Source organism: Zymoseptoria tritici, chromosome 6 (genome assembly GCF_000219625.1).
Source record: "Zymoseptoria tritici IPO323 chromosome 6, whole genome shotgun sequence".
NCBI lineage: Eukaryota > Fungi > Ascomycota > Dothideomycetes > Mycosphaerellales > Mycosphaerellaceae > Zymoseptoria > Zymoseptoria tritici.
The window spans coordinates 1,244,879-1,272,307 of NC_018213.1; the positions used below are offsets into that span (position 1 = coordinate 1,244,879).

At 52.5% G+C, this 27,429-nt stretch overlaps 9 protein-coding genes across 9 annotated transcripts; 4 read left to right on the forward strand and 5 right to left on the reverse strand.

The window, feature by feature from the left end:
• Positions 1-509: 509 nt before the first annotated feature.
• MYCGRDRAFT_81198 (uncharacterized protein) lies at positions 510-1,003 on the reverse strand (the record flags this gene model as incomplete). The annotated part of the gene is made up of 1 exon (XM_003851810.1): positions 510-1,003. A coding segment is annotated over one exon (408 nt), but the record flags the coding sequence as incomplete, so codon positions are not given.
• A 785-nt stretch (positions 1,004-1,788) lies between these two features.
• On the forward strand, positions 1,789-3,771 carry ARE1 (acyl-CoA/sterol acyltransferase; the record flags this gene model as incomplete). Its single annotated transcript, XM_003851435.1, has 3 exons — positions 1,789-3,257; positions 3,386-3,562; positions 3,618-3,771. The coding sequence occupies 3 exons, from the start codon at positions 1,789-1,791 to the stop codon at positions 3,769-3,771; spliced, it is 1,800 nt and encodes a 599-aa protein (XP_003851483.1).
• Positions 3,772-4,017: 246 nt separating this feature from the next.
• Positions 4,018-5,955, reverse strand: NAG1 (N-acetyl-beta-D-glucosaminidase; the record flags this gene model as incomplete). Its single annotated transcript, XM_003851809.1, has 3 exons — positions 4,018-4,221; positions 4,283-5,656; positions 5,711-5,955. The coding sequence occupies 3 exons, from the start codon at positions 5,861-5,863 to the stop codon at positions 4,018-4,020; spliced, it is 1,731 nt and encodes a 576-aa protein (XP_003851857.1).
• A 1,001-nt stretch (positions 5,956-6,956) lies between these two features.
• MgXBX2 (putative xylan 1,4-beta-Xylosidase) lies at positions 6,957-8,152 on the reverse strand (the record flags this gene model as incomplete). Its single annotated transcript, XM_003851808.1, has 3 exons — positions 6,957-7,890; positions 7,948-8,009; positions 8,060-8,152. The coding sequence occupies 3 exons, from the start codon at positions 8,150-8,152 to the stop codon at positions 7,080-7,082; spliced, it is 966 nt and encodes a 321-aa protein (XP_003851856.1).
• Positions 8,153-8,935: 783 nt separating this feature from the next.
• Positions 8,936-10,564, forward strand: MYCGRDRAFT_86496 (uncharacterized protein; the record flags this gene model as incomplete). The annotated part of the gene is made up of 2 exons (XM_003851436.1): positions 8,936-9,992; positions 10,110-10,564. The coding sequence occupies 2 exons, from the start codon at positions 8,936-8,938 to the stop codon at positions 10,562-10,564; spliced, it is 1,512 nt and encodes a 503-aa protein (XP_003851484.1).
• A 595-nt stretch (positions 10,565-11,159) lies between these two features.
• MYCGRDRAFT_93870 (uncharacterized protein) lies at positions 11,160-12,031 on the forward strand (the record flags this gene model as incomplete). The annotated part of the gene is made up of 2 exons (XM_003851437.1): positions 11,160-11,635; positions 11,893-12,031. 2 exons carry the CDS (start codon positions 11,160-11,162, stop codon positions 12,029-12,031), a joined length of 615 nt encoding a protein of 204 aa, XP_003851485.1.
• On the reverse strand, positions 12,010-14,598 carry MYCGRDRAFT_59958 (uncharacterized protein; the record flags this gene model as incomplete). Its single annotated transcript, XM_003851807.1, has 3 exons — positions 12,010-12,620; positions 12,680-13,387; positions 13,454-14,598. The coding sequence occupies 3 exons, from the start codon at positions 14,500-14,502 to the stop codon at positions 12,317-12,319; spliced, it is 2,061 nt and encodes a 686-aa protein (XP_003851855.1).
• A 4,424-nt stretch (positions 14,599-19,022) lies between these two features.
• Positions 19,023-19,556, forward strand: MYCGRDRAFT_93872 (uncharacterized protein; the record flags this gene model as incomplete). The annotated part of the gene is made up of 2 exons (XM_003851438.1): positions 19,023-19,096; positions 19,163-19,556. 2 exons carry the CDS (start codon positions 19,023-19,025, stop codon positions 19,554-19,556), a joined length of 468 nt encoding a protein of 155 aa, XP_003851486.1.
• Positions 19,557-26,107: 6,551 nt separating this feature from the next.
• MYCGRDRAFT_109847 (uncharacterized protein) lies at positions 26,108-27,377 on the reverse strand (the record flags this gene model as incomplete). Its single annotated transcript, XM_003851806.1, has 3 exons — positions 26,108-26,464; positions 26,518-27,217; positions 27,279-27,377. 3 exons carry the CDS (start codon positions 27,326-27,328, stop codon positions 26,108-26,110), a joined length of 1,107 nt encoding a protein of 368 aa, XP_003851854.1.
• Between the last annotated feature and the right edge of the window lie 52 nt (positions 27,378-27,429).

Sequence of the window (27,429 nt, forward strand, 5' to 3'; positions counted from 1 at the left end):
GACAAGCCAGCCTTGGAGGCGTTTGATCTCTTCTTCGTTCTTGGAAAGAGGCTCGCCTTTTTTCTTGCTTGCTGTCGTGCTTGACTTCGTGGCTTTGGCTTTGGGCTCGGATGCGGAGGCTTTCGAGTTTCGCTTCTTTTTTCGAGGAGGATCGTCGATGAGAATGGACATCTCGCTTTCGTTGTCGGACGGGACGGCGTGGCCGGCATTGGGAGCGTTGTCGGAGATGTTGGCTGGAGGATCGGAGAGCTCGCTGGCGTCTCTGGTTGACTTTGACTCTGCTTTTGTGTCCTCTTCCAGGTCGGAGGTGGACTTGATACGAGCAGCCTTTGCCGCTGTCGACTTAGCAGGTGCTTCAGACTCGCTGTTCGAATCGTCTACGATGGTGTCCTTTGATTTCTTGCCTGTAGGCTTTCCTTTTGTCGTTTTAGCTGTGGACTTCTTCTCCTGTGACTTCTTCTGAACTTTGCTCTGTTTCGCAGGTGCTTTCCGCTTATTGGGCTTTGCAGGTGTCGCATCCTCCGCAAATGAATCCGAGTCGTTGGCGGAGTCCTCCTTAGACTCCACAACCTCGTCTTCCTCGTCGCCATCGCTGAATGATTCGGATGCCTCCTCAGCTGACTCGGCCGTCTTCCTACGTTTCGTCCTGGCCGATGAGGCATCATCCGATTTCCGCTTCCTGGTTTTGGCGGCTGGCCGGGCCTTCGCTTTTGGCGGTGATTCCTCTGGCGTTTCTGCCTCGGGCTTGTCTGGTGATTCGAGCGCCTGCTCCTCTTCCTCCCCGTCATCCTCCTGCATAGTTTCGTTTATGACCAACTTGCTCTTCGCCTTCCATTTCGCGTCGTTCTTGAGAAAGCCGTCATCGAGTCCCAATTCCTTCTCAGCCTGTTGACGCGCCTTGTTGACTGTGATCTCTTCCTCATTCTTCACTCCAAGCCGGACGATGACTCGCAGGCATTCCTCGATTTCTGTGTCCGCCGGTAGGCCCATAGAAGTAAGATCGGAGTCCGACATCGCGTGGAGTGTGGGCAGTGGGTTTGTTCTCAGGTGGTGGACAGTGGTTCATCGAGGTCGACGCGCCGCGATCACGTATTCGGACCGAGCCGTCTTATCGTGGCCTTATCAGGAGTTTCCAGGTGAAACCAGCACCAGGAACAAGCTGCCAGCTCTGTCAGCGATGTGCTGCATGGGACTGTACACATTAATGCACGATGTACCATCAGATGCGCGCTTCATAAGCACAAAAGGCTTCGGATGTAAGCGTATCCAGCGCTCTTATACTTCCTCTTCGATTGCTATCCTCATCCTTTTACTTCAACGTCATTCTCAACATATTGATCTTGAATGTTGGCAGGGCAGGAACCGAATACGAGTCATTCGTCTCTTCTTCTCTCATCTATGCTCTTGATCTCCTCTCAATTGTAGGTACCGCATGCTCCACAAATTGATGCAGGTCCTGAAACCCCCTGTCCGAGGCGGAGAAACATGACGAGACACGATGCTCAACATGCAGAGCGACCAACAGAGCCTTCGCATGGCACGTTGACCCAGGGCACATTCTCTGGAACATTGAATCGAGATGGAACGGCCTCCCTTCACCCTGATCACGCAACCTCCAGCAACGAGCGAAGAGCGTCAAGCATCAACCCGAAATCCAATCCATCAGAGCCAGCAGTAATCGACGACGATGAGGATGCTACTGGCATCGATGATTTCGACGACGAAAAGATGGAGAACTATGACGACCTGAAAGTGGATCCGGATACACTCATCAGCACGAGAAGGAGCATGGACGAGAGCTACCGTAGAGGCACACTCTCTGACGCCGAGACGAGCATTTGCAGCGATTCTGAGTCGGTTGTCAATGGTATTGCCGGAAAGGAGAACAGCATTCCCATCAGACTGGAGAGCACGGACAAACAAGGGCACTACTTGTTGACCGCCGACGATCCAGAGATCAAGGAGATACTTCGCAAAGGCATCGAACGTGAGGAGGCTGAGGCTGGTCGATCCAAGGTCCCTCGCACAAGGGTTCGAGATCTGGTCTTCACCAGGCAATTTACGACATTCGATCGCCGTCATGCGGCCGCTGCGGAGAGTCCATTCTTCGGCTTCTTCACTTTGTTCTGGATCTGTATGGTCCTGGTGTTCTGCCAAGTCGCGATGAAGAACTGGAGGGACTACGGCAGCATCCTCGGCCGCAACCAAGTAATGAAGCTCATGTTCAGCCGAGATGTGTTGGTCCTGGGTCTGACAGATGGTGTCATGTACGCTGCGACGTTCGAAGGATATTTCTTCCAGAAGTTGGTACGACGCGGGTACATCAGCTGGGCTAAGAGCGGATGGATCATACAGAACATATGGCAGACTTTCTACCTCGCTGCGGTCATCGGCTGGGCATACCACCGTCAGTGGCCATGGACACACATGATCTTCGTCACATTGCACGGACTGGTCTTCGTGATGAAGCAGCACAGCTATGCTTTCTACAATGGTTATCTCTCTGGCGTCTACAGGAGAAGAGCGCTGTTAGAGCGCAAACTGAAGCAGCTTGAAGCCATCGAGCCAGTGAGGACAGGCGCATCCCGAGGTGCAGCAAAGACTTCGGCTGTCAGCCACGAGGTGACGAACACGGCACGTTCTACGGTCGAACGCCGACCATCCATGGGACCTCGCACTTCGACCAACTTCCAAACGGAGAGGTCAGACGTTGCAGATGTCGCCGAAGCTATTAGCTCCGGCCGGCCAATCAACGCAGACCAGATGTCAACGTTTTCGAGCATCATCCGGCTCGAGATGGATGAACTGAATAAAGAGCTTAGAGGCAAGTCCGAGGATGGGAAGAATGCATACCCGAAAAACCTGGACGTCTCCGGCTTCACTCAATTCGCAGAATACGTCTGTTTGCCCACGCTTGTGTATGAGCTGGAATATCCGCGCCAGGATAAAATCAATTGGTGGTACGTTCTGGAGAAGACCACGGCCACGTTTGGTGTCCTATGCGTGATGCAAGTCATCAGTCAAGGCTACATCTACCCGCCTGTTGCAAAGACGTACAGGATGAAAGAGGCCGGCATGACCCTCGAGCAACGCTGGCAGGAGTTTCCATTCATTGTCAGCGACATGCTGTTCCCGCTACTGATCGAGCAACTCCTTACCTGGTATCTGATCTGGGAGTGCATTCTCAACGTACTGGCGGAGCTGACGTGCTTCGCTGATCGTGGGTTCTATGGCGACTGGTGGAATTCGACAACATTGTAAGAAGATCAGAGGGCAGAAGGCCTGCAGCCGTCCGAGACTGTCTCTCGGCCCTGCCAGCAGGGCTCACTCTGTCCTTATCCCCTGAGCCCGAACCACTGCTAACCCTTCTGCCCTTCTGTTTTAGTGACCAGTACGCTAGAGACTGGAATCGGCCAGTGCACAACTTCCTGCTCCGACATGTCTATCACTCTTCGATCTCGACTTTCCACCTGAGCAGGACAGCGGCGACCTTTGTCACATTTCTGCTCTCTGCGCTTGTGCATGAGATGTGCATGGCTTTGATCTTTAGTAAAGTCAGAGGGTGAGTGAATCCTAGGAAGGCGTTGCAAACCTGGCTAACATGACTTCTTCTGCAGATATCTATTCTGGTCACAGTTGCTACAATTACCGATGGTCGCGTTGACGAGATCGAAGTTCATGCGGAAGCGCATAATGCTGGGCAACATCATTTTCTGGGTCGGCCTGTTCATCGGTCCGAGCGTGTTGACGAGCCTGTATCTAGTTGTCTGAAATGTACAACCGATCACGATTGTGTCAAGTCTTGTTGAGGAAGATGTGAGAAGAGTCTCAAGACAAGAAGTCTCCGGTTCTGAAGCAGATCGAAATTGTCACCAATCCGATCGACGACGACCGAGAAATTGCACGCTCTGAAACCTGACGTGAAGAAAGATCATAGATTGACATTATTTCTAGCATTACCCTCGCCGATACGCTACGTGTCCAATAACACACTACAAGGCATTCCCTCGCAAATCTCTAGGCTTCGGGATACGCACACTGCGTGCCATTCTGCGTGCAGAACGGCTGGAACGACGTGTCCGCCCTGATGCCTCTCGCGACCAAGCGCTCCCTCATCTCCGCGAATCTGGGAGAAGCCTCGACCTGCGAGCGGTTCTGACCCGAGGCGTCCTTCGCACCACTCCAAAGAACTTCACCGGCCGCGGCAGCACGCGGCCAGACCTAGTAGCACAAGTTAGCCATCGTGTCCCACAGACCTCGCTACGATCGTGGTGTGACTTACCATGGAATCAAGGTTGGCGGAATCTGTCTGCTCGGACCAGATGTGCACCTCTCCTCCCAGCACCAAATGCGTCGAATTCTCCGGCACGCCAGTGAGTGGATCGTACGCGTACATCGCACGCCAGTTGTGGAGGGGCGCACAGTAGTCCGAGAACGGGAAGAACCCAGCCGCGTTGGAAGGATAGAAGTCCAAGAACTGGCCGCGACCACAGTCCAGGTACCAGTAGTTGTAGTTACCAGCCAGCGCGCGGTATCCCTTGGCCACGGTCTGAGCGACCGCCGCATCGCTCTGCCAAGTCTGAACGATGGTGTCCTTGGGTAGCGTCAAGTTCCACTCCAGCAACATCTCCTCCCACACGAGCGGCACCAAGCCGTAAGACTCGACCTGCTTCATGTTGCGGTCCATGTACTTCTGCATCAGCGGCTGCAGGACTGCGGATTCGTTGCTTCCGACTGTGTCGTCGAGGTTGTACGAGTTCTTGTTGACTTCATCGCCGCCAAGATGGAAGTAGCTGCTGTACGGCTTTACACGGGGAAGCAGATCGTCGAAGAGCTTTTGGAGGAAGTCGTACACGCCAGTGGAGTTGAGCTTGAGTGTTCCGCAGGGAGGCTGGGCGCAGTAGGTTGTCCATTTGGGCTGGACGTTGAACGCTGCGATCAATTCCGGATGGGAAAGGGCGATCGAAGCGGTGTGGCCAGGGTTATCAATCTCGATGGCGACTTCGACACCGTGAAGGGCGCCGTATTGCTGGACATTTTGCACGTCTTGAGGTGTGTAGCGCTGGAAGTTCACGTAGACTCCTTTGTCAGCCACTTCTGGCAAGGAAGGGATCTCGAGTGGCCAGGACTGTGAATCGGTAATGTGCCAGTGCAGGCGGTTCATCTTGTTGAAGGAGAGTGCGTCGATCATGCGGTACAGGTCTTCGAGCGTCTTGTATGAGCGGGAGGTGTCGACGTTCAGGCCTCTCCACTTGAACTTGGGCGAGTCAGTGATCGTGACTGGAGCCAGTTGTGTGTAGACTTGGCCGTTGGTGGAGTGCTTGTAGAACAGTTGGGAGAAAGTTGTCAGTCCGTATAGCAGGCCGATGGAAGTCTTCGCAGTGACGGTCACTTTGCCGCTCGCTTCCATGGAGAGACTGTACGATTCGTCGACATCGCTCTCGGGCTTGCCGACATTGGAGGGATCCGCCTCGGTCTGCACAAGGGACACCGTGGTGATGTAAGTTGAGTCTGAGCCCAAGGTTGGCTCGAAGTTCGACAAGCGAGGTCGGAATCGCCACGGGACGAAGTTCTTTGCGAAAAGATTGTCTTTCGTTCGCTCGATGGCGTTGGCAACGATCTGAGAAGAGGACGTTCCGTTGTAGTCTCCACTAGGCTGTTTCCCGCGTGTAAGTACGTGCTCCTCCTGCAGGATCAAATGGCCGCTCACATTGTTTCCCTGCCCATTGAACGAGAAGTCGATCTGACCTTGCTGTATCCAAAGCACTTCTTCGCCATGGGTGTAGTTCGATGGCAGAGGCCATACCGCACACACGCTTGCGGTGAAGAGAGCGACCGAGGCCAATTGGCGTAACAAAAACATTATGCAAGTCGTAGTCGTGCGGAGAGATGGAACAGAGTGAAACGACAGACGGCTGGGCCGACGACTTAAGGACTTGCAGTGCCGTTCGGAATGCTATGATATAATCGTTCTTCGGTTACTATTTTGACGAGGAGCATTAAAGATGCCAGGGAGGTCCTTGAAATTGGGCAAAGGGCGGTTTAGGGATCCTCGCAGTGGCTTTGACCGTTGGCCGTCTTCGACGGGATAGATCGAAGCTAGTCGCTCGTGGTGAGACGCAAGCATCGCCGCATAAGTCAAGCCTGCATGACGACGACAACGAAGATGGCGCGGGCGGCCCAGGTACCCAAGGAATGTCGAGGGCAGTCGTGCAAATGTTTGACTGCCTCAGCGGTGCAAGGAGAGCAAACAACTCATTCTTGGAGGGAGGAACCAGAGAGTGCTGTGGAAGAGAGACACTCGGCACGTAGCTTGCGCCACAAAAAGTGCCTCCATTCTCGGCAAATCATTGGCATTGGAGAGGGGTATCCTCGAAATTTCCTCGACGATCGACATACGCATGCACTCGAGATTCCGCATTGCGTAGGCAACGACGACCGCGTGCGTGTACGTGAACATGCTGACTGCATGTGGTTGACGACTCGTTTTCGTCGCATGTCAACTGCGGTGACGTCGGAAGAAAGCTGCCAGGATCGAAGCCAGGGTAGAACTAGCTGGGTGGTTGTAGAGCTCCACGTCCTCTGCTGCGGTGCGACCATCGGACGCGAATGCACTACGTTCGATCGAGAATGTTGGAGTCGAGAGCAGATCAATTCGCTGCTTGAAGTCTTGCTGTTCGGAAACCTGGGACTCGGGAAACCCACGTCTTTGTTCCTGTCGGCTTATCGCAGCCGAAGGATATCGCCATGGAACTCGAAGTGCCGGGAGCTGTTAGTTGATCCATAGTTCTGCAGGCGGTGCCTGACTCTCATCGTTGAGTGAAGGACTCAGCGCGGGCTCTAGCGGATGTTCACGAGGACGCAATGGCGCTGGTAGCGAGCGCGCCTTTACAAGCTGACATGCATGGTTCTCGCGCGGGCGTCAGTGGAAGTGCACGCTGGCGTCATTCAAGATGTCGGTAGCGATGGTCGGACAAGACCGAGCTTCGTTGAACTATGCTGTGTCTGCTTTCTGTGTCTGATTTCTGTGTCTGGTCTGATTACGGCTGATTGAGAGTATCTCAAAACACGATGCCTGCTTACAGCAACGCCATACTCGCGTTTTGGCCGCTTGGCACATCGTACGGCCCATAGCCCGGCCTTGGAAACCGGGGCGTACCATCTGTATTCCATGTAAACTTTTGCGCCCTCACAGTCCTTGCAGCCCAGCCATTGACGGGGTTCTCCATCCCGTGATAGACGATCCAATTCTCACTTTCGTCTGGACTGGTCGTGAAAGAGGCGTGCCCAACGCCATAAGCTTTGTTCTGAGGGTTTTGATGAAACACGCAGCCGTCATTGTTCTTCCGCCAGTCCTGAACATTCATTGGATCGTCGCCCACTAGCTCCAGTAGACCAAGGCAATAGTTGCGATTGTCGCTGCGTGCCGCGCTGTAGACGATGAACTCCTGCCCGGTCTCCTTGTTTGTAAGCTGCTGAGGGCCTTCATTGCTGGAAAGGCGAATATTGTCCATTCGTCCGTATGGAGTCTTCTCCCAAGGGTTGCTGGGCACAGAGATTGTCTGGCGCTCGGTAACATTGCTCGCTACTGTGAACGGGTCACTCATCTTCGTAATGCATAGATTTGCTGGCCAACTGATGTACGCCGACTGCCAGCAGGAGTAGACATGATACAATCCGGTCGAATGCTGGAAGTAGGTTCCATCGATTGCGAATTGGTCAAAAGTGTTCAGCTGCGATTTCATCGTATAATTGCTTGTCCATGGATCGTCGGTGGACCCTTCGAGCACGTACATCCTGTGGTTGACAGCTGGGCAATTCCAATCGCAGAGCATCTCAATCTCTGGCGGTGGGTTGTCCATGTTAGGATCGGCCGTGAAAATGATCCACCTTTGCACCGGAGATGTCAGCTTTGATGCTTTTGAAGTCTCTGTATCGAGAACGAACCATTTGTTGTCGATGTTGTGAAGCTCTGGCGCCCACAAGTCCGTGGAGTAGTTCATACCGGGCTGCTCTGTGGTCAGATACTACAGCGAGTCCGGATAGTGCCATGACATACCGGAGGTACAAACGCCGCCTTCTCTTCCGCATTTGTCCAGTCGGTCAAGCTCGGGCTTCGCCATATGGTCAGGTTCTCGGTGTTAGTGAACATCATGTAGTAGAGACCATCGTGCCGAATCATCCAAGGATCGGCTGCGGTCCCAGGCACAATCGGGTTGGTGTATGTGTTCGAGCTGTTGGTCTGAGCCAGACTCAAACTCGCGAGGCCGAGCAGAAGGGAAACAAATCGTGCCATTGTTTACCGTATGCTTGTGATGCTGAAGGAAAATTGACTGTTACACGAAAGGACGTTTTGTGCCATCAACAGAACATTGTCCAGGCGGAGCGAGATTCTCCGGCATGGCTACTGACACAGATCTTGCATCGTCAAAAAGCAAGAAAAGTCGCGCATGGCGCTCATCCCACCATTCGGTGGCAGAATAAGAAACGGAATACAGCCCGATTCGGTGCGGAGTATGCAGCAAGTGGAGCATCGCGATGTGGAGGCGTCTTAGCTTTGAAACCGTACAGCGCATCTCCAGCTGCGCGGTGTGGGAAACTGAATGAAGGCGAGTGACTTGGGATCCTTCAAATCAATCAGTAAAAGTAGAACATGTAACAGGTGAGATGAAGGTGAGGACGTCGGTTTATTAGAGGTGAGACGTCGAGATCAGACCTCAGCCATCCATGGAGCCATGGATGTTGAGTTTGAGCCCATCCTGCTTAGTCAGTATCTTGAGCCTGAGGCACGACTCGCTGGAAATGTCGTCCGTCACAAGCTGGGAGTTCTGAGCCTCACCAACAGTTTACACATTCCGGAAGCCAAGGCGTGAGCAATGCGCCGTCATTGAAACCGAGAAAGTCGTTCTGCAGTCAGAGAGGCTTACATGCAGACATGAACAACGACTTCTTCCGCAAGCTGGTGCAGGACACGCCGGCTCGCCAAAACGATGCATCTCCAACGGAGAGGCCAAAGGCAGGTCCAGTCTCTGCACTCGGCGCAAAGAAGAGCAGTCTGTTCGGTGGAATGACACCACGGCCAGGCAAGGCCCCAAGCAGCGACGAGTTCGCGAAGCAGATGCGCGAGCGCCACGCATCTCTACAGCCGACGAAAACGAAGAAATTCAGAACGTCGGCTCCAAAAGGCAGCAAGATTGCAGATGGCTACGTCGATCGCGCAAAAGCTAGGCAGGAGGCTCAGGACGAAGAAGACGACAAGGCGGAGAGGATAAAAGCGCTGGAGGAGCAGGTCAGGCTGGGTCAGCTTCCGTACGAGACGTTCGAGGCGTTGCGCGACAAGATTGTGGGAGGTGATGTCTCCTCTACTCATTTGGTAAAAGGTCTGGACTTTAAGCTACTTGAGCGCGTGCGAAGAGGAGAGAATGTGCTGGACACCGATGCTAGCAAAGAGGAGGCGGAGGAGGAGGAAGCGACGGTAGATGTAGATGAGGAGCTTGAGAAGTTGCAGGCACAGAAGATCGAGACCGCGAAGCGTGAGAAGACCGAGAAGAAAGGAATCATGGCTCCACCTCCAGTCGTGGGTGTTAAGCGCAGTAGGGACGAGATCATGGCAGAGCTGAAAGCGCAGCGTAAAGCAGCGGCGGAAGCGAAAGCTGCTGCTGCACCGACGTTTGACGATGGGCGTTGGAAGAAGATTGGCCAGCCGGAGAAGCCAAAGATTGAACTCGACCACAAAGGTCGGGAGGTCATTACTACTGTGGATAAAGACGGTAAGGTGAAGAAGAAAGTACGCAAGGTTGCGGTGGAGAGCAATGCAGCCGTGCAATCGATGGGGAGTATGCCGCATGCAAGTAAGGCTGTTCTCGGCGCGGACTTTGCTCTGCCTCAACTCAAGCCGGAAGAGCCCGCGGAAGATGACGACGAAGACATCTTCGCAGGCGCTGGAACAGAATACAATCCTCTGGGAGACATGGACGATGATGATGGCGACAGTGATGAAGATGCAGACGATGATTCAACCGTTGTTGCGAAATTAACACCAAAGCCGGCACCGCGCAAAGAGGAAAGCGAATTTTCAACTTCCGCTCAAGTAGCATCCGAGACAATAGCCAAACCTCGAAATTACTTTGGCGACAAGCCCACCGAGACAGACGAAGCGAAAGATCGATTCAAAGGCATCGAGAACGTGCTCAAGAAGGCGTCACAGCTGGGAGCTTCCGCTGCCGCCACGGACGAAGACGATGATCGTGACGAAAGCAAAGAAGAGCGTGAAGCACGCCTTGCGAAGAGGGCGAAGATGCTCGCGCAGGAAGACCGCGATCTGGAAGACATGGATATGGGCTTCGGCAGCAGTCGATTTGAGGACGAGCAAGAAGGAGGCGAGGAGAAGAAAATGCGCTTGTCTGAATGGAAGGGCGGAGCTGCTGGAGAGGAAGATGGATGGGAGGAGGATGAGAAAGGTGGAGGCAAGAAGAAGCGTAAGCCGAAGAAGAGGAAGGGCGACGTCGACAATGCTGCGGACATCTTCCGAGTTATTGAAGGGCGGAGGGCAGCTCAGAAATGAAACGCTAACCGAAGATGAGGCAAATGAACGCTCTTGGTCAAGTTCCGCTTCATGCTATCTATTTTCCGCTAGCGAAGCTGACACTATTCCATTAGCATTACAATTGCACGCTACGCCAACTCTTTCACGTGCAAGCCCAACAGTCTTGGCATTATTCATGTGTCACTTTCCTGTGTCGCTGCATATCCCAATGTCGCACGACGATTCTTTAGCTTCCGGAGACGAATCTCGGTGCACGTGTGTTTCAGCCCGTCCTTGGCTGTGCGCGCTCAACATGAAATTCTCATCCAGTGAATTCTCTGCAAGCGCCCAGCATCGGCGGCTATCACGCAAGGCTTTTGAAATACCTCGAACGCCGTGCAACACCATGCGCCTGATTACTGCGCCGTGTGCGCGCTGAAAGCTATAGTAAACAAGCCACCTCGATGCTGCGTGGGTCAAGTACACATTTCTTTCGTCTGTTCTAAATCATCTCCATCAATTTTGACCGCGAGCCGAATTGCTCCCAGCGTATGAAGCCAGCGCACTCCCATCAATCGACACCGACGGCGGAAATACAACGGCACCCACAATCTTCTGACCGAACCCATACACAATGATCACACCTCGCACCGACACCTCACCCTCCACACCAACCTCCACGCAAGCCTGCCACCACCTCTCCGCCTCCTCTCTAATAATCTCCCGCACCGCCCTCATCGTCCCTCTCACCCTCCTAATATTCACCACCCTCGCCTCCCTCCTCGCGCTCACCGCCCTCCTCTACCGCGAACACGCCCGGCAAAAGGCCCACAAAGCCGCTACCCAATGGGGTCGAAAATCACGCGTCGACGCACGGATCTCCATCATGCGCAAACGGGTCGACGAGGAGTTCACCGCCAAATACTCGGGGTGCTTGGTGAATGTGTATGAGAATCCGGAGATGGGGAGTGATAGTCCGGTGGAGTTGATGATGCCGGAGAGGGTGTGGGAGGTGGAGGGTGGGGATTGTCGGACGAGGGAGGTGGAGAGAAAGGGGAGAGTGAGGAGTTTGTTTTTTGATCATGGGGTTGGGTTGTGGATGCAGAAGCTGTGAGGGATGGGTTGAGAGGACCGGATTGGGTGGAGACTTTGGTGGGATTGCACTCGATTGGAGTGAGTATGGTGCGGTGCTTCGCGATCGTCAGTGGATGCGAACATCAGCATGTTACCCATTGCCGGATGGTGCTCCAGCCCGAGCTAGGTCATTGCCATTCGTCTACCACCGTGGGGACCAACAGGTGAAGAGACGAATCTTCGTGTCTATGTACGAATGAGCGTATTCGTATTGTACTGTACAATAATGCTAGTAGCAGCAATGGACACAAATCCGTACAAGTCACCACAACAGAGAAGTTGGATCGCAATGCCGTACAAAATTCGCTTCGAACAATTCCCGACCGTGCCAACCCATCAATTCGCTCCCTCGCGGTCTTCCCGGCTCTTTGAACAACAATGAAACGACAAAACAGACACTCCCGCCCCAACAGTGGCCCGTAAAATAGCCTGGTATATTCGCTGAGGACAGAAACCACCAAATGATAAAACAGATGAAAGTGCTTCGCAAAATTTACAAGTAGTCAACAAAACCGAGAATGTGAATGCAGATGTGGTGTGTGTGGGTGGCTCGCCCAGGGATCGATGAAGAGGTCGGTATGTGAACCAGAGGAGTTGGATCTTGCCTGGAACGGTCAGAGGGCACGAATCGGATCGTGTCATGGCGACTCAAGACGATCAGCTCTGCATCGAGAACGAATTATTCCCACTGCCCACCGACTCGGTCTTGTGCACCTCCTCGCTTTCAACGCCTTCGTTGCGATAGACCTCTTGCATGTCGTGATCCTCGATTCCAAAGATGGTCTTGTTGAATTTCTCCAGGATCCCACAGTCCAATTTGCACGTTTCGGAAATGGGCGCGAGGCCGCGGAGGAACTTGATCGTCCGCGCCATCAGGTACTGGAACTTTTCGCGGGGGACGAGTTGCGTGAGATATTGGCTTTCGTATGTGGCGGAAAGGACGAGCATGTTGCCGAATTGACTGCAATGAACTATGTCAGCACAAGATGTATGGAAGCGATCGTTGGAGTCGCGACTTACGCGTGTGCGGTGCCGTGAATGTTAGTAACAATCAGTCGGGGCGGCACGTTGTCAAAGGCCACGGTACTATGTATAGCCGCCTCGACGCACCGTCGCGCTGCTGCCCAGATGTGGTCATGGCCCATGCCGTTAATGGCCCTGAAGAGATGCACGTCCGCCTTGTGGCGACGATTGCCATCGGCATCTGTCGCAATGTCCTCGAGCTTCTTGCCCAGTTCCAAGCCTGGCATGATGTGGAGTGCGTAGTCGAGGAAGGGCCGGCTGCTGACGTATCGCGCTCCCCAGTACTTAGCTCGCAAGCGCGCATCGAGGATATCGCTTGGTGGTTGATCATCGTCATGCCACTGGTACTCATCAGGCAAATTCTTTCTCCAGGCCTCCAGAAAGGTTTGATGATATCGAAACATTTCTTGAACCATGTCCAAAGGCTGATCGAGGCATTCCGGGCCGTACATTTCGAGATGGACCTTGTTCAATCTCTTTCGGAGCCAGATCTGAGCGGTGAAGTAGGTCTCGATCTTTCTTTGAGCCTCCTTTTGAGCCTCACGGGAGCCCGCATGCTCGAGTTCTCCGTACTCATCCTCGACTCTGCCGCCAGGCATCAGAAGCTGATCTTCTAGGTCTTTGATCTGACTCCTGGGTAGATTCATCTCCGCAAGGATGTCTGTTTCCAGCTGTAGACATGACCAAGAAGCTATGACAATAAGGCTCGATCGCGTATCTTTGTTGACACGCGATTGATCTTGCAACTGTGCTTGCCGGATGTCTGTGGACACATCGTATTCTGACCAGTATTGGGAGTTCCACAATTTGTAGCGGTCAAGGAGCGCACACAGAGCACGGCCCGCCATGCTGAACCAGCTCATGCTCTCTTTCACCCGCGCTAGCTGGCCTTTGTACAGTCCGGCTAGCAAGAACATCTGCGCGTGTACCAGATCATTGCCATCGCCTTGTTCGCCCAGAATCTCGGCGGCTTTCGCATAGTAAGCGATGCCAGGTATGACATCAAGATTGCGACGTCCAGTATGAAAGCTTGACGCGCCCTCCACGGATGAGCGACGGCTACGAGACTCGGTGGGAGGGGTTGGCTGGGGCTTGGGAGTGAAGTTCGGCGACATTGGAGAGGGCCTCATGTTGGCGGACAATGGCGAGCTTCCCGCAAACCCTCGTGACTCTGCGATGCCGTACGAGACGTGAGCGTTTGCTCTGAGTTTGCTGTCGGCGACGATGGACGGCAGAGGTTGTTTCCAAGCGCATATCTTGCCCAATGCAAGCACGAGGTATATGATGGCGTTTCCAGGTGACCGCTCGGTGGGCTCTTTGCGGACTTGTGCATCCGCGTTCACGGACGAGCCATCGTTCGATTTCTGTCTCTTGACACCCCGACCGTCGGAGTCCAAGCCTGAGTTCGGGCCGACCGCAAACGCGGCTGCCCGTACCTTTCCTGGCCTGCTGTATCGGTTAATGAAGTGATCGAGCATCTTTCTCAGCCTTCGCTTGTCGATGAACGGATGCATGATGTGTATGTTGCTCATATAGCTTTCGTAAAGGGCATTGATCGTGGCAGCATCCAAGTCAATGTCACCATTCGACTTGAGGCCGCCCGCGCCTGTCACTTCTGATCTTGAGCTGTCGCTACTCGGCGTAGATGGGAAACCGGCACCCCAAATGCCTTCGGGCTGTGGTGTGGTGGCATTGCCAGCCTCAGAACTGTCGTCACTTCTAGCAGGACTTGCTGGCACGCCAGGCGCTGTTCCGTCGTGCTCGTCAATGCCTTCGCCGCGAGTCCAGAGTCGAAGAATGCCACGATCTTCGGCTTCCATAACGTAGCCATCATTGTGCTTGACACCAGCGCGTTTCAACAGAGGCTTGATGCTCGGCCACAGCAAGAGCAGCTTATGCGGTGCTGTACGGTGATCGTCCGATCCTGCTTTTCGCTTGCGCTTCGATTTCTTGGCTTCGTCTTCGGAACTGCCGTCGTCGACCGGCTCGAATCGTTGCTGAACAGGTTGACTCGATTGAATACCTCGTGCGACTTGACCAGCTTGCGGACCATTCTGCGGACCATATTGTTCGACGCGGCGTAAGCGGGCGTCCACGCTATCAATTTTCGACGTCAATGCCTCGAGTCCGGCTGTATGCGCTTCCATGTGAGCAAGCAACTTCTCCATATTCTTGTCGGTTCTGTTGAATGTCAGTGCACGTCATTCTACCTCGTTCCGACTATCATCGACTATCATACTTCACAGGTGGCGTGTCACGATACTGGCAAGGCAGACTATTCTCCTTACAGAACGAACATGGATTGCCTTCGTCACATTTCTGTTTACGTTGCCGACATTGCTCGCATGCCTGTGTAACGTTAGTACCCAAATATGAATACATTTCAAACGCGCCGTTGGCATACCTGAGTCGCACGCATTTGCTTTCGTTTCGGGCCATATGCATTGCTCGAGGCCGGGCCATAGTTGGGTGCACCGTACATGGGCGGTCCTGGCGGTCCGTAGCCATGATGTTGATCCATCATCGGCGGCATGTATTGCGGGTGATGTTGTTCGGGATGATGTTGCGGCATGCCGTGAGGAACGGGAACACCGTTCGGTGGGTATCCATGGTGACCACCGTGCTCCATCTGTTGCGGTGGTGGGCCAGGCTGTTGGCCGTCTGAACCGGGAGGATAATGTGAAGGCGGCGGCCCGTTGCTGGGAGTCGTGGGCGATCGCTGGTGTCCAGAATCGTGGGAGTATGTGCGGTTCACAGACGCTGGCGTCTGATGCCCGGAAGAGACATGATTGTACTGTGGATGCTGATGACGGTATTCGGGACCCGGATCGTGTGACGGCGGCGCACTTGGATGGCGGAATGAAGGGAGGACTTGTTGCTCAGACGACGTCGTCGCTGGCGGCGGGAAGGCCGCGGACTGTATGGGAGGCAGCGCGGGACTCTGCGACGGTGGTCCACCGCCTACTGAACTAGGATACTGTTGTGATTGTGGAGGCGGTGGCCGCGATTGATATTGCTGTTGCTGCTGCTGCTGCTGAGGAGGAGGCGCACGAGGAGGCGGCGGGCCTGGATGTGAAGGCGCGGAGTGGGGTGGTGGAGGATGCGTCTGGTGGTGGTGCGGCGGCGGTGCCTGTTGCTGCGACGGAGGTGGAGCGGGCGGAGGGTGAGGAGACGAGTACTGCGGCGGCGGCGGAGGAGGGTGAGGGTGTTGATAGTGGTGTTGCGGATGGTGCTGCTGCTGCTGCGGTGGTTGCTGCTGTCGCGGGTCGTGGGGAGGGGGAGGTGGTTGTCCGTAGGTGGATGGTCTCCGGGAGTCCATCATAACGGTCGGCACTCGCACTCGCCATGCGGTCAGAGCACAGGGAGCCGACTACTCAGGTCGGAACACGGGGATCTGACCTCGTGCAGTGACCGTGACCTGACGGGTTACGGTTACGGATCGCGGGCGTGCGCAGGTCAAACAGCAGGCCAAGCTTCTGCGGTAGGTCCGTTGGTTAGGTTGTGCGGAGCGGTGGATGATTCGCAGTAAGCAGGGCTCTGCCGGGATGCCACTGGCAGGCTCAGCGCGCAACGGGAGTTCCGGGCAATCCAAGAAGCTGGTCAAATCAACGCCCAACGGTCGCGCGACGGATTGAGAGGTCCAGCTTGGGTTTTGGGGGAATGAGGGAATACGATTGGGGATGTCAGGCCCGCGAGAGCTAAATCAATGCAATACACAGGACAGGGCACGCCACTGCGGTACCTGGCGAGTAGAGGTACCACCCGTTGACCGCTTCGCTTCGCTTCTTCTTCCCGGCACAAGACAAGGCACCGCTTGGGGACCTGAGGATGTTCTGAGTTTGACTTTGCGCCGCGGCTGGCTCGTATGCTGCTGGGCCTGGCTTGAGCTTCTCTTCTCGGGCGGTGGGCAGGGCAGCGTGGCACCGACTCTCTGGAAGCTGGAACAGACACCCAAACCTTATTCGCCGAATGCGATCATCAGATAACGGCACCGCCAATCGACCGAGCTTGCAAGTTGCGAGCCTCGCCACGGGGATTGCTGGGGCAGGCTGACAGCACTGGCAGCAGTATCTGAACAACAGCAGGCTCTCGATGTGCAATGGTGCAGTGGTGCGATGTCAAAACCCGAGAATGTGATGTGACCCACGTCCAGGTACCAGAGACTCCGCCGCGGAAACCTCGGATCCGAATCCCTAGCTCTGATAGAGATGGTGATGGTTGTGTTGCTATATAGCGAGTACATAAGATATGCCCAGTTCCCGTGGGTCGAGATGGGAAGAATACGCTATAGTTCTAGCTACAACACTGACTGATACATCCTCGATAGCTCCAACGCCACCAACCACAACGATGAGTATTGATCGTCCACGGCGCACAACGCACAACTGACTGCGTCTAATTCTACCCCAGACGACATGTCCAAAGCACGATCCACACATGACAAGCCCGCTTTATTGCCCTTTACCTCCGACCGGCAGTTTTGGCGCCAAACGATCACTTTAGCGCCCTCAGCCCTGACCTGATCCGAGCGGACCGAGTCCTGTCATTTGTTGGACGAGACCGCGGGCAGCTTTCCCAAAACTGTATATCCCTTGTTCATGTTCTGCGTGGATGGCAAATGACAGAAGCACGACATCTCGAAGAGTCGAATGTCTGCAGACGACAGGAGCGGTTCCTGCTGCTGTCTATTGTGATGCGCGATGCGGTGTAGCAGCCTGCCGCTTTTGCCGCTAGAAGACTCGACTCATGCACGCGGCTGCAGACGTTGGATTTGAGATGTTCTCGAATCATGCAGGTCTCCCGTGAGCACCGGCAGGAGCCTTGTCTGTTGTCGGAGTACGTACTGGAGTTGTGATAGCTGCGACACATTCTCCGACCTCCTCGAGATGATGATGATGAGCAGGTACATAATAACCTCTCACGCTTCGCAAACTCGGCGTCCGACCGGCTGTCAGCTTCAGCATTGTTATTATGACCAGGGGCATAGTGATCAAATTCGCCACAACTGCTCGGCAAGAGAGCGAGAAAGGACTCGTCACATATGATCAAACGACGATGCTCTAGCAGGGATGGAGCTTTACACCTGCATCGTCTAGTCTGTCGCATTGGCACTTCCCTCGAACGCATTCCCGCCCTTGCATCTCTGATTTGCCATGTCTTGACGAATCCAGTCCTCGTGATGCCGTAGCGGCTTGTACGTGCAGAATCGCTGCAGCTGTGAGCCGCAGCAGTTCGCCTACGTTGCGGTGAGCGATGTGCTGTCGGTCGTCGGAGCCGTCGCTTCTGGCGTAGTTCAGCTCTAGTCGCATGCAGCCATGCAACAACTTGCCAGCATCTCCCCTGCAATGTTCAGACTGGACTCGGAAATGCCGCCGCCACTGCTTGCCTCTTGCGATGTTACGTGCAGGTCACATCCCACGTGTTGATGATGTCAAACATTGTACGAGCTCGTGGTGTAGAGAGACTTTTCAACGAGGCCCTTGTTGATATCAATCAGGCCTTGTCCTTGCCAGATCTGGGTCATTTTGTACCTCCAAATCCTGTTTTTGAGTATGCGATCAGTCGCATTGGAAGAAGCAGCCCGATTGTGCATGGTGCGCTGGCATCATCCTCCTGCCCTGACCGACTTTTGTCCTCCACCATTGGTGGCACCGATGCGCTCAGCCCGCGAACAACGCAGAAATGCTGGGCATAACCATGCATGCAGCCCGTCGTACGATGATGCACAAATCGAACGTCTCGGCCACAGCTCGGCGTGGACTCCGAGGAGTTGGTTGACAACCCTTCGACTGGATCAAGATTGACGCCTGAGGCAGACGCCACACGGCCTCATGAGAAGCAACTCTTCGACCTTCACCGCGAATACTTCCAGGCTGTAGTGTACATTTCCAAGGCTCCGAGTGCTCGCTGAGATTCGACGCACAGTTTGTATCGCTTATGGATAGCCATCGCCCACAATTCACCGCAATACTTCAGGCAGGAACTCATTTCGAAAGCTGTATTAATGCCCAAGCCTACACGGTAGCTCGGACCTCACAACACAAGACACGGCTCAGGGACTTGTCAAGACGATCACGCGGTCCTTCGTATGTCGCAGTGCCAGAGGATGGACTTCTGGCAATATTCGGAGGACTTCAAACAGGCACAATCCTTGACATGTCTTACTGACCATAGCAACCTCGAAATCACATGACGAAAGCCACATGCGTGTCACATCCTGAGACTCCTGACTGCAAGAAAGCATCCCGACATCGAGCTGACCACCACGACCACGACCAAGGAGCTAGCGACAGAGTCGAGACTCGAGACGCACGACCTCACCCGACCGCTTAACGCATACATGCAAAGCACGAAGTACGAGCCGCTCGGACCCGAATACAGCTCACAATGGAAGACGACCTCGACGATGATCAGGTACGCGTTTCAGATTACAGCCATGTGACCAACGATGGTGCGACTTGTTCGCCATAAACCTTGTAGATGCAAATCATTCGAAGCGGAGCCGCTACGGACGAGATCACATGTTCGAGCGAGTCAGGACGATGCAGAATGCAGGCGACTACTACGACTCATGGGCTCGGCTTTCATCTGCGGCCTTAACCCCGAGCGTCAGGTCAAGACTTTGAGGTCGAACCGTCGAACTACATATCTACCACGCCGGGAGTCATCCCGAGTCAAGGCAACGACAACCGACGACTGCGGTGTGCACCAAAGCTACATGCCAGTACTCGAGTGCCGCCAAGCTCCTGCACGGGAGCCAACGTTGAGGGCGTTCCGCAAGTCGAAGAACCCCAGACTCGATCCGACTCCATCACAACAACCAACTTCTACATCGTTTGGTCATATCTCCACTTCGGGACAGTACAGGGCCTAGATGACGATGGCCTCCGGCAATATTCGATCTTGCCGACCTATAGAGCCCAGCCGTCAATGGCTCACCATTACCCTTCTATTGGTCCGAGAATTTGGAAATAATGCTCGGCATGCGGAGAGACAGGCAGGGAAGAGCTTCCAGTTCAATGCCGGATCCATGTCCATGTGTCAACAACACGGTACCTCGATACTCGAATGTCAGTCGACTATCCGCCAATGCTCAGACTATTGGACTGTACGACCATGGCATGAAAGACCTGCGATGAAACAAGAGCAGTCGATAGCCAGTCGCGACATACCATTACTACCCCACTTACAGATCACAACCAGGTCAACATTCCAAATGCCCCGGTCTCCCCACAACAACGGTCTCTGACACATACGAAGACTTCGCAATCCGCATGATCACTTCTTCAACAAGGCGTTTCAGGAGGCACCATGCACAGCGATAGACTTCCGCCCCAGGTCGGATTGCGCGATTGGTGTGATGGCCGTGTTTGGAGAGTTTTGAAGATGTGCAGCAGTGGACGATAAGGCCAGCACCGCCGCCGTCATACCTCACATCACTGACATGCAGAGTACGTCTTGTGAACAAACTCGAATCGAAGCGTACAGCTGGTGTGAACGAGCTGAGTCGGGGAAGACTCCTTGAAACTTGGACATTTGTCGCCTCCCGCGTGCGTGGTTTTGGATGCTTCTGGCCCCGATATCTCATTTGCGCGTCCAACCCTCGCGAGTTGGATCCGCTTCCAGATTCCATGTTCAAATCGACGAAAAGGTAAGCGACATCGCCTACGAGCCACGGGGCCCTCGATGATTCTCAACACCTCATCTTTCCCCATCACCTCACCACCCCTCCTTGTCCTCCTCAGATCAAGATCTTCATCACCGCGCAATACTTGCACACCCGCGGTTCTTCGCGTACCACAATCTCCGTCGGTCCCCTGTTTTTATTACAGATCTTCGTCCAAGGCCGAGCCAGCCGGTCGATCAAGCGCCAGAAACCATTTCCCTGGACCTTCAGCCGCTGTCGATCGTCACTTACCCTCCCATCGTCTCATGATCAAAACACAAACAGTCAGAAGTGCGCAAAAAAAAGAAACGGACCACTCGCCGAAGCATGGCTACACTGTTTAGCACGGCACAACCGAACTGCTGTTTTCTTCCCGTGCGCAAGCGGCATGCCAACCTCGGAATTTTATCAAATCATTCCGCTACAAACATCCAATCCCGTTGCGAGAACGTATTCGAAGGCGTTCGTTGGCCGGTCTGTAAGGCGCTGCCACGTTGTTGGCGTTCGCACGGACTGTACGGCACGGCACAGGTGGCGTTCTTGGAATAAAGCACGGAAGAACAGGAAGTAAGTTGGTGCTAGAATGGCGGCGGCCACGTTTGTGCTATTTTTGATCGCGAGGTATTTGTGATGCGTTGAGAACAAGCGAGGAGCGAGGTTCTTGGATACAGTGGCGAAGAGAGCAAAGTAGGGTGAGGCGGTGTGGCATTGTAGGAATCATTGTGAGTGTCGGTGTGGCGGATTTCTGGTACTGTAAAGTCTGAACGTAGTACACATCTACGTACCTGCACTACGTGTTCAGTGTTCACCGCTCATAACGGCACGAGAAGGCTGCGAAGATTAGTACTGCAAGACAGACTTCATGTGACTTGGTTGCATTCGTCTTGTGGCCACCGTGTACGATCAGCTGGTTTGGGACGAAGACAGCGGAAATTGTACGAGTTGTTATTCACATCGCATGATACTTTAGCTACGCTGTTGCACTTACTTCGACCTCGAATTTGCACATCTGCTCTATATGTGCGAGCTTTTATTCTTAGAGCAATTTAAGGCTCTCCTAGAACTCTCCGCCTTCGAGGCTATTAACGTCGCCGACCTCTTCCGGCATAAATAATAGCATTTTGGCGGTACGATTGTCTAATTCTTTAATGTTTAGGCGAGCGCTAGGACTAACTTAAGGTATCGATAGTGCTATTAGGGCTCGTAACTGCTCTTCTTCTTTAAGCGCACCTCTAGTAGCGACCGAGCTTAAATTTCCTTCGATCTCGACGTCTTCGTCCTTAGTCGGCGTTATAGGTTACGAAGCCTCTATAGTAATATCGGTTCCTATCTCTTCTTTAATATGCTCGTTACGGATCTCACTCGCTCTTAGAAATAATAACTACGATCGAGCTTGCTCCTACGACTCTCGCAAAGACAGACCTAGTACGAGCGCTACTTTCCTATTAACACTATTGCCGACGATCTTGTATTACTAAGCAGGGCTACCTATTAGAACCTCCTAGTCTTAATAGCCCTAAGCTCGCCTCGCTTCTATAATAGTCTAGATCCGATTCTAAGACTAGTATATAAAACGTCTATTAATGCTATCTCCGATAGCGGTCTTAGTAACGATAGTTAGAAAGAGGCTATTTAGGAACATTCGCAAAAACATTCTCGAGTTCTCCTGCCGACAGGTTGCGTTAATGTTGTCGCAGAATGTTAAGGGTTCTCCGCGTAGAAGCCCGAGCAATTTAGCCTATATAAGACCTACCCTGTACAGTCGAGTAGGTATAGCCGCTATCCGTATTCGGTTTGTTGCCGACTCTAGCGACATAGTCCGATAGTCTAGGAATTGCGGGCAGAGCTACGGTTACGCATCTCCGATGTCTAGCAAGTCGGCGTAAGCCTACGCCGGAGTAACGTATAGGAACGTAGTAAATTCGTCTCTACGACTGCCGAAAGGTAGTCCGTTGCTCGAGAGGCCTAGTGCACGACTTCTAAAGCTTATATTTAGATAACTGTAGCTATAAGCAATTAGCGATAGTAGTAGCAGACCGGGAGCGGAAGCAACGATAAATACTCTTAATCGCTACTATAAACTCCCGTAGGACTAGGCATCGCCTAGGAATTGCTAGACTTAATAACCTAGCGCGACTAATGCCGCTACGATTTAGGAGAACATATTCTAATCTTTGTTCGGTCCTATCCCGGCGGTTATTGTAACAACGTTCTTAAGTAGGAAGTACCGCGGGACGTAGAAGTCTACAAAGGACACGATCGATGCAACTAGCGAAGCGTTCTGCTTAGACTGCTTGCTAAGCTTAAAGAGCTGTAGTATTAAGAACCTAGGGCATAGACTTCCGCCTACGAGGATTTAAATATCTCCCGGCTACGCGATATTTAGCTTTAGGTCGCCTGCTATAGCTCTAGCAAGCAAGTCGTTAACTAAGCCTAGGAAATATTCTATTTAGTCCGGTCGTCGGACGTTCGCATAATAGCTATGCAGTGCGTGCTCGTTCTAATCTACTGCGTACTTAAGCTTAGCGATGCTAGCTTCTTCTAAGCTACGGTTAAAGGTTCTACTACCGTAGAAGAGACTTATTCCGACTATTTTCTCGCCGTAGTACATATTAGGATTCTATCCTTCTTTTATTAGTAGAAACCTATCTCGTACTACTAAAAGGTCTTCGGCGAGGTAGAAGAAATCGCTAGTCCCGTCTCGGTCGTACAGCGTAACAATGTCTCTAGAATCGATTTAGTCTTAACGAAAGCAGCGCATATAGCACTTCCGGATAATTTTATCGCATGCTTTATTAAACACGACGTCCGTAAGTACTAGCTCGTTCGGCCTAGCTTTCGCGCCTATCTACTGCTTACTCTTCTACAAGAATTAACGCAGAACGACGCGCTGCTTCTAGGTATCGAACTCGATAATTTAGGCAGGCTAGAGCCGGTCCTCGCTAAGGTTATTATTCTATTCGCGGACGAGGACGGTATTACTAATTACATATTTGCTTCGGCACTCGTTAAATATAGGAACGTTATGCTTGTACTAGCACCTAAAGTCGCTTGCTTAAATTGCAACGAAGTCGTATATGTCTTGCTCGTAAACTATGCGGAACTTCTGGCGCACGAAGTGTCCTCCCTGCTAATATAGATCCTTAGTATACTAAGATACGTCTGCCTTATCTAAGACGCAATTTAGGTCGAGAGCTAATATGCCGTAGCTACAGTTGTCGGACAAGAAGAGCTTATTCGCAAAAGGGTAATAGGCTTTGCTAAGTATAGTGTCCTTTAGCTCGTATAGCTAGAGAACATCGAGCGAAGTACGATCTTTGCGAGTATGCACGTTCTAAATATAGGCATACTATGCGTGCGCTTTAATCCCCTATTTAGTACTAATATCCGGCGCGACGCATACGACATCCCCTGTGTTTACTATAACTGCTTTGTTCCCCTCTTAAGATTTGCTTTAGCTTATACTCCTAGGCGTTAAGGTTTGTATTAGCGGTGCACTCGGAGATGCTCGTCGCGGTGTTAGTCTAAGCCTTGCTTTTAGCTTATCCGACTTCTTTAGCACATTTCGGTCTATAATCGTCCGCTCTTCTAGCTAGTTATTAAAGTACATATGTCGAAAGCACTAGTAGACAAAAAGCGTAACGATCGTTCGCAACTCCTTATTTAGCTGCGCTAGGATAGCTATAAGATTATAGGGATCGACTTTACCCTAGATCGGTTATTAGCATAATCTAGACTCTTTATTATCGATATCCTAGCATTCTTTCTAAAGGAAGCCGACATTTGCGGCAATAGTCGTGCGGAAGTCTTTAAGTTTGCATTTAGCTAGCTATTAGTTAAAGCTAGTATTATCGCTGTAGAGTCTAGTTAGCTATTAGTAAAATCGTCTGCGGAAATGTCTAAGGGTAACCTACTAGTTGCTAAGGAGGTAGTCGACGAAGTGCTTCCCGAACTATACTAGCTAAAGGAACGGCTCGTAGAATCGACAATATTCCGGTGTAGGCGTTCCTAGCTTGTACTAATAACTAAACAGAGCGGACGCTTTCGACTGCAGCTTCGATTAAATGCAGATACTACCGGCAAAATCTATAAAGTCTAGGTCGCCGTACCTACTAATAGCTAAGATCTCGAACTGTACGCCCTACACGTAGCGCTTTTTGTTACCTGCCGACAGAATGCTATCGAAACAGAACTCTGTATAGTTTAATTACCGCAGTTTCTTAAGAGTAACGAGGTCTAATACGCGTTATCTGTCCGCTATATATACCGAGAATTAATTAAGTTTAAAAGTAGTACATTCCGGAGTTTCGGTACTAGTAGACTTCGCAGCTGCGAAGAAGCCTGCACTTAAGTCTAGGCTTGCTTCGACCTCGTTTACAGGTTGCAAAGGAGGTTTGTATTCGTAATAAGCACTTCTCGGAAATGCTAGTCCTATAATAGAGATGTAGCTTAAGTAGCGAAGCTGCCGTCGTTTCCCGGAACGAGCTATAGCCCTAGGCTCTGCTCTAGTAGTAGGCTCGTCCCCTAGTTCTATTTCGGTCGCTAGAGGAGTAAGTATAGTCCTAAGCCTTCGTTATTTAGGCGTGCGTAGTAGGCCCTAGTCCTTAACTTCCCGATCTCCGACCGTTTAGCTCGTCTGCTCCTTGCCTAATTCTATCTTATACTAAACCGCTCTCTACGCTCTATCTTCTTCTTATTATTTCGACTCGCCTCGGTCCTGCTTAGAAGCCGCAGGACTAATTATAATCGCATTGCTTAGGGAAGCTCTAGCGCGCAAAATGTCTATCTACAATTGTCTATTCTAAAGCCGCGGCTTCTTAGAAGGCCTCGAAGTAGGTCCTACTATAATATTATCCTCGTTATCCTTAATAACAATCGTGTCGCCGCTAATCCGTCTCTTTATAGTTGCCGTGCTACTTAATGCCGTCGTATACGAGGTAGTAATAGGGTTAAGAATGCTGCTATCTCGCTATAAAGGCGCTATGTTCTTTTTATTGCTCGAAGCAGTCTGTCCGCGGTAAGTATGCTAAATCGTATAATGCGAGTGCTAGAGCTGTAAGTAAAGTCTAAGAGTAAATATACTAACTATTTACCTTGCAAGCTATGCACGCAGTATAATAATCTGCCGAAGTAAAGAAGAAATAGCAGACTAAGATATCTGCAAAACAAATATCCGTAGAGGTAAAAAGGAATGCGCGCAACTTGCCGGTAAAACGTTACTTCGTAAGGTAGTTAATAAAGTGTAGTCTAGAAGCTTTAAAGTGCGACTAAGGATGTTCTAGCTATTAACTTTTAACCGCGCCTACACCTTAATGCCCGTAATGGCCGCTATCGCGAATAGCATGTGTCAGCGCTGTCAAATTCAAACAGTGGAAGTGAGATAGCGAAGATGATGAAGACAGGCTACAAGTGAAACAGCTGTGAGGTGGTACCTTATCGATGGAATGATTACCGGCAGCTCACGCATGACTAAGTCAGGGTAGCGGAGCAGTGGATAGCTCCGGCTTTCACATGACAGAGCATTGGAAGAATTGAAGCAACAGCTGCAGGTGCACTCGTACACCGTTCTGTTGTTTGAATCGATAGGCAACATGATCTCTCATCGCCAACGCTTGGCGTAGAGACACATACGTGCCCAAATGACCCGCTTGCGTCATTGAACAAACATCCATTCGTTCCTCGTTCCAATCGTGAGCTGTCCGTTGAATCTATACCCTCCGCCGGCAGTCACGGAGGTAGAGCTCCGGAGTAATCAGCTCTCATGAGTACTGCCTTCCCTTCAACTGCTCCTTGTCTCCCTTCTCCTTGACAATCTTCTCACTCAACCGATCCAGCGCCCCCACCGGCAACGACAAAAACTCATGTTTATTCTCCCACCTCACATCCCTCTTCTTGAACTCCTCCGCCTCCTGTGGCGGCGGTGGCGACTGCGTGATCTTCGTGATGAGGTATGCTGTTGACGCTTCGGCGATACCGTAGATGAGCACGCCAATGAGCGGGATTTTGAGGAAGGCGAAGAAGGCGAAGGCAAAGCCGTAGAGGACGCCTTCGCGGTCGCGAAACCAGGCGCGCTTTTGTTCGGGGCTGTAGTGGATGCGGGAGAAGTAGGGTTCCAGCTGGGAGGTAGCGTTAGTGAGGTGTGCTGGGCAGAGAGGACGGAATATCTTACGAGCTCACGCATCAGACTTCGGCTGGAGAAGTAGCTTTGCAGGAACATGACCAGATATCGCTTCGGCAGGATGAACGAGCTTCCGAACACCACAATTGCCGGAGGCAGACCCACGGCTTTGTTGAAAGTGTAGAACGAGGCAGCCGGTAGCACGAGTCGTCCGACATACGGCACGAAAGACAACACGTACACGGCGAGCGAGATTCCGGCTTTCCTGCCATACCGCGTGAGAAACATGACCAAAGCCTGCTTCGGCTCCTTCTTCTGCGCTGTGACAGCTTGCTGCGAATACAACTCCAGGTTCGGATGGTACATCTCTCTCAACGCCTTTGGGTCCTCGGATTCATGTTTCTTGACATATGTCTGATCGACCCACCGTAGGGACTCCATGAACATGTGGTCCATGGCCGGACTGAGGTACCGCATGAACGACATCAGAAAGAAGGGGATCTGAAGCACGGAGTGCTCGATGAACTCGATGCCATCGATGATGTCTTCGCTCCATTGCAGGCCTGAGGTGTCGGTGAAGAGACCGGCGAAGGTTATGAGCAATCGGATTCCGAGAGTTGGGATGGCGACGAGGAGCCGAATGAGGATGCCTGCGGCGACGGCGAGAGCGGCTTGTTTGTAAAGGGAGGTGGTGAAGATGGAAGGATTTTGGAGGGCGCGGTTGGCGCCTACGATTGTGAGTTGGGCGCCCCTGTATATCATTAGCGATTCGAGCTTCTCTCGGGACAAGGGAAATGTGCGGAATAGCTGACCTGACCATGGAGTTGAGCTCGAAGCTGCCGAAGAAGCCATAGTTGCTCATCTTGCCGTTCAGTGCGGCTTATGGCCCGAGCAGAATGTTGCTGATGGTATATTGCCAGCAGTGATCGTAGCTTAGGTGGTCAATGGCGATGGAAGTGTACC